We start from the raw sequence: 10162 nt of genomic DNA on the forward strand, positions 1-10162 counted from the left end.
GCTCCCAAGAACCGTGAGCAAAAAACCGTCACCTCCAAGCGGCCGATTGTGCAAGGAAATGAAGAAAGTGATACTTATAAATCGTTTCCATCCTTTACCGAGCGTGCTTTAGTGCCGAGTGGATGGATTTGCTTCCTTCGACGGGTGGCTCTGGCGCACAGTTTTGCATGCTCAAGCACGCCCATCCAGTACAGTTGCATCTGGGTTTTTTTCTTCTTTCTCTTAACCATTCCCCATTCACCCCACTCCCTTCGTTGTCTACTTGTATGGCAAATTCGGAGACACGGTACGGTACACTTTACCGACGCACCGACGTTTACTGGACAGAAACGTAGAGAACTGCACCAAATTACAATTACTAAAATTAGCACTATCGATGTTAACGAAGATAATGATGTCGGACGAGGATAAAGAGATGTGCAAGATAATGACAATGATGTACAATTTGCACTCTTTCGACGGTGGGTATTGGGTATTGAGTCAGTTTACAGAGAACCGTATCCGTTTGCACTACACGCGCCATACAAGAAAGTGGGCATAGAAAGAAGCGTTGCGTCTGTGTTGGCAAATAAGTGCAACGGAACGCGCTATAAATGATGTTCTCATCTTACCAAGTGTGTCAGTAAAACGGAAGGGAAGAGAAGAAGGAAAACTTTAAAAGTGATAATGGTGAGACTCTTTAGGAAATGCTTATCCCGGTACGTAGGCAACGACCCGAGCGCAGCTCATCATTCTGGATGACGCTTTGCTCTACATTAGCTATGAGTCCCTGTTATTTGATTCCAATTAAAATACACGATCAATCGTTCATCTAACTCGGCGTCTATTCTCCAACAATATTGAACTATGTTCAAAATAAAAAAATAATGCTGATAGCGGAATTTGGGGCAAGTGTGCCATACGGGGCAAGAGTGCCACCAAGCATTTTTCCTTAAAAACTTTAGTTTAATGATCAATTGTGTATACAGTTGGTTGCTTTCCAATGACAAGGTATTCTGAGCCTAATTTCATACAGACCAATCGATTTTTCCCATTGTTTTAAACTGATTTATATTGAGTTTCAAAATTGAGCAGAATATTATAATTTTTTAATCCAACCAAATAAGCTCTCAAAAATCATGCGAACAATCAACCGAGAAAATATTTACACCACCGTATAGCTGAGAAAACGTGAAATTTTTTGTGGGTTTAGTTGAAAAAAACTTTCTTTTTGTCACTGAAAAATTCAATTTTAAAAAAGTTACAACTTTTGGGGCAAGTGTGCCATCTCTGTTTGGGGCAAGTGTGCCACCATCTTTCATAGGCGCGAGCTGTCAAAAATGTAAACATTGTTGTAGCGTGCTGCGGAATGGTGCGCTATTGTGAGCGGATTCCACCCTGGAAAAACAGAACAGTAACAAACCATATTGTGGTACAGTTTGTGGTCAAAAAGGGTTCATTGAGGACTAAATAGATGTAGGAATACATACACTAGTGGTACAAACGTAATAATTTCCAATTATCTAAGAAACACGGTTATTTTAACCAGGTGGCCGTCTTGCCCCATACGAGTGGCACTCTTGCCCCATAGCCCAAAAAATAACGTCTTTTTGGACCCTTTTTAAAACACTTCAAAAACTGTTTTGTTTGCACTTTTTTCAAGCGAAACTCATTTATAAGTGAGGAAATAGATGTAAAATGGTTATGAGATTTAAATCGGCTTTTGAAAAACACGTTTTAGTGAGTTATAACTTGAAATGCTTAAGGTGGCACACTTGCCCCAAGTTCCGCTACATGTAACGGATTAGACTACATAACAGTTGTTAAATATGAAGCCATTCTTTTTATATATTAGATTTATTTGATTAAGTATGTTATATTTGGATGATGTTTAATGTTCATCGTACAGCTGTTTTAGATGAACGTAATTATGTAGTTACTTTAATATATATTCTTATCAAAACATCAAACATTATTCTATGCGAACTGATTCCACATTTCAAAGCTCTGATTTAATCATCCTAATCCCTTCACAAGCTCTCAGGAGTGCAAAGTACATGCAATAGAACCACCATAGAATCTTCAAAAATTCCCGCCGAACCATCAAAAGGTAACGTATTTTCTAAGCTTTCCACTGGAAGTGTTATTAAATGTTAACGCTTTGTATCATGAGCGCGAACAGTATTGCAGCCATACCGCGAAGACCTACGCTTTAAAAGCGTGCTGCTGCTGGAATTTGTCGTAGCGCATGATGTGTGACCTTTTTTTTCGTTGTCCCTCACTCTCTCTCCCTTTTTCTATTCTTTTTCAAACTCTTTATCGTATGGATTTAGACCAGGGGTCTCCAAACTTTTCAGTTCGCGGGCCGCATTGCTTCACAATGAATCTTGTTGAGGGCCATTTTGACGCTACCTTTAGAATGAGTGGAAGTTCAAATCTCGTTTTAATAAGAAAATATTATTGAAATATATCAAATTTCTGCAGCTTTCTTTTATTGAATCTTGATTTTCATCTTTCAGAAGTAAAGAAAATAATCTGTTAGAAAAGAAAGCTATTTAATTTAACCTTAACCCAGTCCTCGCGGGCCGCATTAAAGGCGCTTGAGGGCCGCATGCGGCCCGCGGGCCGTAGTTTGGAGACCCCTGATTTAGACGATGAGTAAGTACTGAGCTTATATTTATGCATAATATTCATCTCCGTTCGCGTGGTTTAACTGTGGAAACTTCATACAGCGTCCTTCAAATCTCTCAAAGATAAAATACAGTCTGTTCCCGAGTTACACGGTCCTCGACTTACGCGGATTCGGAGATACGCGGGTTTATAAATTTGACAGATTAAATGTCAAATCAGTGCAATTTGCTTCGAATTCGGTATAAATTGCATTTTCGTTAACAAATGGAAACCGCTTAAAGTTCAGAAATATTAGAATTTTCTGCACGAATCATTTGTTTATTTATTTATTTATTTATAAACTCTGAGAAATCAATAGTATTTTAGTAAAAAAATATGAAATTCGACTTACGCGGATATTCGAGTTATGCGGATTCGTCGGGAACGCAGAAACCGCGTAACTCGGGAACAGACTGTATACCAATTTTTAAACAATCTTATAACATACAAATTCTTTGCATGAAATATTGTATAATACACCAAGGAAATAATATTGAATTAAAAATAAAACCACATATACACCTACTCTCAGTTAGTACATTAGCATCTCACTAACAAAACATACAACCCTATGCGCCCACTGCCCCGGGATGCTTTCATAGTTGCCTCGTACCAAATCGTGCGAAAAAAAGGAATACACATAGCATGTATGTTGTGCGCTAACCTGCTCAGGTTTTCATAGCAACTCATCACCTGGCAACCAGAACATTGCGTTCAACATACCCGTACGACTAGCAAAAGTCGCGTTGGTGCATTGTGGATAGGATTTCCTTGTGTTTGCGAGTGCTTTGCCTGGAGATATGTTTTTAAAGCACTACACACAAGCAATATCATGTTTCTATTGGATGATTTGACTAATATGTGGTATGTGCAATCGAGCTGAATCGTGTTTTAGGATTTCACAATATTTTTCGATGACGTTTTTTTTATAAAACTTTTGTCGTTGAACGTGTCGTATATCGGTTACAAACAATGTAGGGAATATATAAACTCTTCTTATAAACTTCAAATGGAGCGGGCAAATAGTCTATTCAAGAGGCGTCATCCATCAATTACGTAACGCTGATAGTGGGAGCGAGGGGGTATCGTCAAACGTTACGATATGTTGCATGGAAGCAATTTTTACATTTTACAATTTTACAAGCTTTGACTAGCCAGTTGCGAAGTATTTATAACGCCTGGAAAAATGGTCGGCTTGATAATGTAGGTCGTTTCGCGAAAGCAGAAAAAGACACGAATATGCGTGGCTTTACATAGGAATCAGTACAATAAATATCTATGCAATAATTGTGATAACCTTTGAGAATTATCCATACCAAGTTATCAAAAATTATTTATAATGCGTTTATGAGCTTAACTCATTTCAAAATGCTTTGTCAATCATAAACAAAACAAAATAAAACAAAAATCGTATCTTTATAAGCCACAACACAACGATGGTTGGTACTTAATCATAATATCAGCTCCCGAAACATAAACGCTACAGATATCGCCATATACAGCGTCAATATAGATGCGCATTCGATAGCACGAATGATGATGCCGAGCTAGTACCCAGCATCCGATTAGACTCATTAAAACCCGTAACGGTTCGCCCACATCTTCAAGATGCCCACCGCATTTGCCAACTCGGAACACTAAGCCCTTCCATCAGGCACCGGGCAGAGAAACAACAATTAAAGCCTACACACTTGTGCACTTGGAGGAAGGTTGGTAAAACGCGAAACACAAACAAAGCATCCGGAAACAAGTATTTATGTACAATTTACTGGAGAGGATATGCTCTCTCGCGTGCTGGCAGACTTACGGCTGCACTTTACAGCATTTTTACCGGTTTTGCTCGGGCAGCACCAACGTACACTCGTCACACGGTCGTTCTGCCTCGGCATCGCCGGCTCTGGTTGTTGCCTTCAGTCCATTATATGTACCATTTTGTTTAGCCTTTGTTTCGTCCTTTCGTCCGTACGCGTAGTACTGCTGTTCGCACTGCTGTTGCTATTGCCTCAAAACAAAACCCATTTCGTCAACATTCTTTCCTTTTTCTTTGCAGTGCACTCTTGGTGCTCACCCGGGACAAATCCATTTAAGGCATTCTTTATGTTCCTTGTTTGTTTATTTATTTATTTATTTATTTATTTCATATATATAAACCGACGGACCATCATGTCTAATCGGCAACCTTATAATTAAATTAAGGAGCATATAAATAAACATCTAGTTATAAGCAAACATTACATGTGACGTAGACGCAATTTCTCCTTGAACGTGGAAGTAGACATACTAAAATCGAACAAATCTAACACTTCATTGAACTCGAGGGACATACGTATAATAGGGTGTCCCTGGCTATGGTTGTTGCGGGTACGCGGAACACGGAGATGGAAATTGGATCTAAGAATCCGACAGGGAGCGAACAAATTGATGCTGGCTAGTAATGCCGGGGAATCGATCTCTCCGTTAAGGAGCCGAAATATGAAAAGGCATTGGGCGTTTTTACGTCGAGAGCAGAGTGGTTCAAGTCCGAGAAGCAGACACCGCTGATGGTAGGTGGGCCGAGCGTGGTGGGATTGCCATGGAAGGAGTCGAACCGCGTACCTGGTGAGTCTCCGTTGAATGGCTTCGAGGCGATTGATGTCACCAACGCCAAGCGGGCACCAGATCGGACAGCAGTACTCCAGGCACGACCTTACGATGGCACAGAAGATCGACTTGACGCACATGGGATCGGTAAACTCGCTACAGGTCCGCGTAATTAAACCAAGTAGCTGATTTCCCTTCGCAACAACGCTATCGATGTGAGGGCGAAATGACATCTTCTGATCGAGTAGCACCCCCAGATCACGGATACATGTCGTGCGAGCCAAAGCCGTGTTGAGCATAGTGTATGTAAACGTGATGGGGTGACGGGCTCTGCTGAATGATATACACTGGCATTTATCAGCACACACTTGGAGAGCGTTTCTGCTGCACCAGCTATCCAGATTCTCAAGGATCGTTTGAAGGCGTACACAGTCACTGTCGTTTCTAACTGGAGCGAATATTTTTACATCGTCGGCGTACATTAGGTGTTGGCCTGGCGGTAAAACGAAAGATAGATCATTAATATAGATGAGGAAGAGTAGCGGTCCCAGGATTGTGTATCCTCTTGTTTGGTTATTAATTTTGCTAATTTAATAATACTTTCCGCACGCTTTGAATTTTCACAATGAAATCATCCGTAACAAATGGAAAAGTGGTGAAGGAGTATAATCCATTCATTCATTTAATTTTCATTCTAGCGACTGAACAGTTTCTGACGGCATTTTGCTTTGAAAAAAAAAATGCAAAAAGGTACAACATTTGCCATATGAAATAATAAAAGATACTGAATGCATGTCGTTAAGCCAGGTTGTATTATTTCTAACTTTTAAAAGCTTTTCACATCATTCAAAGGATTAGCTGCACTATTTGAAAGTTCAACATACGACAGACAATCGCTAGTGTTTGTTTTTTAAGTTGAAGCATGCGGCCTGAACTGCTTGCACACGAAAGTGAAGCAAAAACTTTAGCCAAAGGCAAAAGAGCATTCCCATGATTTCCAATTTAACTGCACGAATGCGAACCAGCAATCGCTTTGCTTGTGTGAAGCATTATGCAGAAACCACAATAAAACTCAGCTGCTAGAATATGCAATTTTCAGTTTTGGAATATTTTCAACACGTTAATTATGCATGTTTGCATGGTTGGGCTTTTTGTATGTTATTGCACTAGGTTGTAACAGAGTAGATCGACAAACGGTTAAAAAGACAGAATCAAAAACAGCTTGTTTTTTGCATTGTTTTATGAATCATCTTAAAGTTGATAGCTGTGTTCAACGGAATATCACATTTATCATTACTAGGTTACTGTAAGTTGTTGATTACGATTTTTGTTTGCCAATTTTTAATATCGAAGGTTGGGTAAAATTCGCGGTTTGTATTTATAAGGACCCATCCATGTGCATGTTTTATATCTAATAACTGTTAAAACAGTTTAATTTAATTTGGTTCTACTTTGTATGCATATATATTTTTTCTTTTGCTTTGAACAATATGCTTTTTCTATAATGTTAAATGCATATATCTGAACCACTTAACTACAACGTATCGATTAACGTCTTCAAAAAGCAGCCCTGTTATTGAGTCAAAGGAAGCAACACCCACTGTCGTTCCCGGTAGCGCACGCAAATCAATCACTGTATCCACCGAAAACATTGTCCACTAGCCATCCTCTTGTCAGCTGTAAAAAAACAATCGATTGGTTGTTTTTCCAACGTGTTTCATTACGTCAACCATGCCCTCCCAAACATGCAATGAAGACTCTTAGGTTTCCAAGACCCCATAAGGGGTTGATTGATTGTTCCGTGATAGGCCCTAAACACGGTGAACCATAAAGCTTGTCTTTTTCCACCCGTCTGAAGTTGTTGGCTTCCTAGCACGAGACAAAGGAAGACGCCATGAGTAAGCGAGACACCGACCAAAAGCGTCGGACGGAAATCAAGCGTCAACAGCCTTACTTACCCCTTCATCGTGAAATGCAACTCACCGCGGGGGTCAGTTGACATTGTTCCGGTTCTTTTAAAATTTACATAAGAATGACATCGGATCGACACTTCCGGGTCGTTGAACTCCCATTAGTGCCATTTCTAGAAGCATCCGACAACGTTACATGTGTAACGGCCTAACTTAAACAAGCAATGGTGTGTATGCAGTGTGTTTAACACAGCGTAGAAGCTGGCAAAAAATACACAGCATAAAATAGCATAACCAGGACGAGAACGCTACTACAGCACGCTCATTTGCTTTCAGTAAAAGCATATACACATTTATTCGATGCCCATTTTCCCGCTCAACCGGCCAGCTGGCACTTGTTGTTTTGTGGCGGGGTCTTTTTTATCAACCTCGCCCTGTTAGTTGTGTCGAAAGGATGTACAGCCAGTACACTTCGGGTTTCTGCATCCGGTCACCGTTGACGGGGTTTGCTGTTGTTGTACGACCGGCATCGTGCAGTTCGCATCTTTGGTAATAAAATTACCCGTCCAGCGCAATGGGCAGTTAGGTTCCGGCGTTCAAGAAACAAACGTATGTGGCAGAGTGTTGGAAGAAATAGAAACGAATAAATCACGGTCAGTAACGTGATTGGCGCGTGGGTCGGTGAGTGGTTGGTGAAACCAGTGGACAAAGTTTAATTTCGCTTACCGAAGAAATAATGAGCTTCCGTCGTTGAGCCTTCCGGATGATGTGTCGACGGCATATGGATCGGGTAAGAGGCAGTTGGAGCTTCTTGAAAAGATTGCATTGACTGCGACTGCTGATGTTGCTGTTTGTACGGTTGATGTGTACCAGAGTAGCCGGCAGCGACAGCATTACTTGCCACAAAGTCTGCCACGGTTGGCTGGTAGTTAGGTCGTTGCTGTACCTGCTGTGCTGCCATCGATGGCTGGTGCTGGGTGTTTTGCAGATATCCTACCGGTGGTTGGGCCGACGTCGAAAAGCCGGCCGGTCCGGCTTGGGGAGATGTTTGCTGAACCATAGCCGAACCGACATACATCGGACCGGCGGAATTACCCGCGTTTGGCTGCAGCCCGGGCTGTTGAGCCATGTACGTAGTGTGCTGCGGTTGTTGGTGCATCGTGCCTGATGGCAACACTATGCACCCCATCGGCTGTTGCTGCGTATGGGGAAGGTGATGATGTTGTGGTGCTTGCTGATATGAGGCTTGCTGCTGGAACGTTACTGCAGCCGGTTGCATCTGCTGTTGGTGAAAGGCCATCTGCTGCTGCTGCTGCTGCCCCTGCTGATTATGGTGTCCACGTTGCATCGTAGCACGGCTTGCCGCTAAGAACATAAAAATCAGATATCAACGTACACACTAGCCCCAGTCATGTTTCTTTTTGGGGGGACGCCCCAAATCACATCGCAGCTGGTTTGCACCATCGCAAAGTATTCTAAGAGCATGCCTACGGATTCAAATTAATTAACTCATCGGTTTACTTACCCTTCGATGGCGGAACTGTCGTCGTGGGCTTTGAGGAATTTTGTTTCATGTTTCACGTAAAAAAATTGACAAAAAGATTTGGTGTGTGTGTGTTCTTTGTGGAACAAAAAAAGAAGGCAAAAACGCTAATGGACCAACGGTGTTCTGGATTTGAAAAGGTTTCGCGAATGCTGGACCAAACGGTTCGAACTTTGGAATGGAAATGTTCCCAGCCAGTCGACACTAAGCCTACTATGAATTGATTTCAGCTGTGTCGTAGTACGTTGTTGAACGGATCTACAGTGCACTGTGTGAAAATGGTTTGCAATGCATGTAGCGAAATAGTTTTTCTTAATGGAAAACAATAGCTTACATTCAGTAGAAGTCATGCTTACGACCTGTTTTATCTGAAAAATAAATCTAAAAGTTACATTACATGAAACTAATGGAAATGGTAGAAAGATTTTTAAATAGCATAGAATTGAAATCAATGGTTTTTGAACAAGGTCAGTTCAAATTTTCAATCACTTCAGCAGATTACTCGGTATATGGCTGGCAGATAACACATCCAAATCGCATTTCCGGATTCTGTAAGTGTTGTAACCAGTCAATGGCATTTTTCTAACTCCCACTAAATACGTTAGCATCGTACAAAACGGTCTACTTATTCAAGATATGGCCCAATACATGCTCTGGTGGTTATGGGTGGCTGCTCCTAGGCGTATGTCCAATCCACTGGATTGTTGCATTGTCCTGTCATTCCGATCGGGTCAAGAAATAGTGGATTAGTACCGTTGTTGTACTATAATAAGAATAAAATTTATTTTTCCAGGTCCTCAGGACCTCATCATACCCAAGTTAGTTCCTTATTGTGAAGTCAAATGGCAACGGGGAAATGATTTAACGCTTTTGAATAGTTTAATAAAAATCCTTCAGCACCTCCAGCAATAATACGTAGATCTGGTCGAGCCAATTGTCCCAAGTAACCTATTGTCCATCCTATACCGAAAGTTGATAGTCTTTTTTGTCTGTAGTCTGAAGTTGGCAGATAAGACACTTCACACGACATAACAAATCACTAGAAGCATAACTACTTTTCTCCTCCTTTCTGCACAAAGGAACAGTTTATTCAACCAACATACTAAAATTCGGTTCCAAGCACACATCATATTCATCTTGTTCCATTTCTCTCGTGCCAGATACGGCCGCAATCCATGACAGAGTTGTAATTATTAAGACATTTATTTATACGATTTATTTCCGTGACCTAGAGATACAACACAACACACACACACAAACAGCGCTGCATTACTGCTGGCTCGGTTTGCTTCCTTCATATCCTATTCAGCTTGTATCTTCTGTGTGCTTAACATGCACCACTCATGTGCAGCAGTATCGCTCGGACGGGTCGTAGTGTCCCTCCAGCAATGGAAATGATACAACCATTCCCATTGTTTCGTTCCTCAAAACGCTGTATACTAACGCTGGCCTTTCCCATCTTTCCAGCTCGATGGGGCCA

The 10162-nt window shown here is 41.3% G+C and overlaps 1 protein-coding gene across 1 annotated transcript; it reads right to left on the reverse strand.

Annotated features, from left to right (window-relative positions):
* Positions 1–7464: 7464 nt before the first annotated feature.
* On the reverse strand, positions 7465–8893 carry LOC121601375 (putative cyclin-dependent serine/threonine-protein kinase DDB_G0272797/DDB_G0274007). Its single transcript, XM_041930182.1, has 3 exons — positions 8665–8893; positions 7866–8504; positions 7465–7683 (listed from the first exon to the last, which is right to left on the reverse strand). Exons 1-3 carry the CDS (start codon positions 8711–8713, stop codon positions 7577–7579), a joined length of 795 nt encoding a protein of 264 aa, XP_041786116.1. The 5' UTR covers positions 8714–8893; the 3' UTR covers positions 7465–7576.
* Positions 8894–10162: the final 1269 nt, after the last annotated feature.

The sequence above is a fragment of the Anopheles merus genome, unplaced genomic scaffold (assembly GCF_017562075.2).
Source record: "Anopheles merus strain MAF unplaced genomic scaffold, AmerM5.1 LNR4000082, whole genome shotgun sequence".
Taxonomy (NCBI): Eukaryota; Metazoa; Arthropoda; class Insecta; order Diptera; family Culicidae; genus Anopheles; species Anopheles merus.

Excerpts from the sequence above, each read along its gene's own strand:
- LOC121601375 (XM_041930182.1), bottom strand. The coding sequence starts at position 8,713 with ATGAAACAAAATTCCTCAAAGCCCACGACGACAGTTCCGCCATCGAAG. Across the intron at positions 8,505-8,664 it reads GACAGTTCCGCCATCGAAGG|CGGCAAGCCGTGCTACGATG; the intron begins GTAAGTAAACCG and ends TTATGTTCTTAG. Across the intron at positions 7,684-7,865 it reads GGAAGCTCATTATTTCTTCG|ATGCGAACTGCACGATGCCG; the intron begins GTAAGCGAAATT and ends TTATTACCAAAG.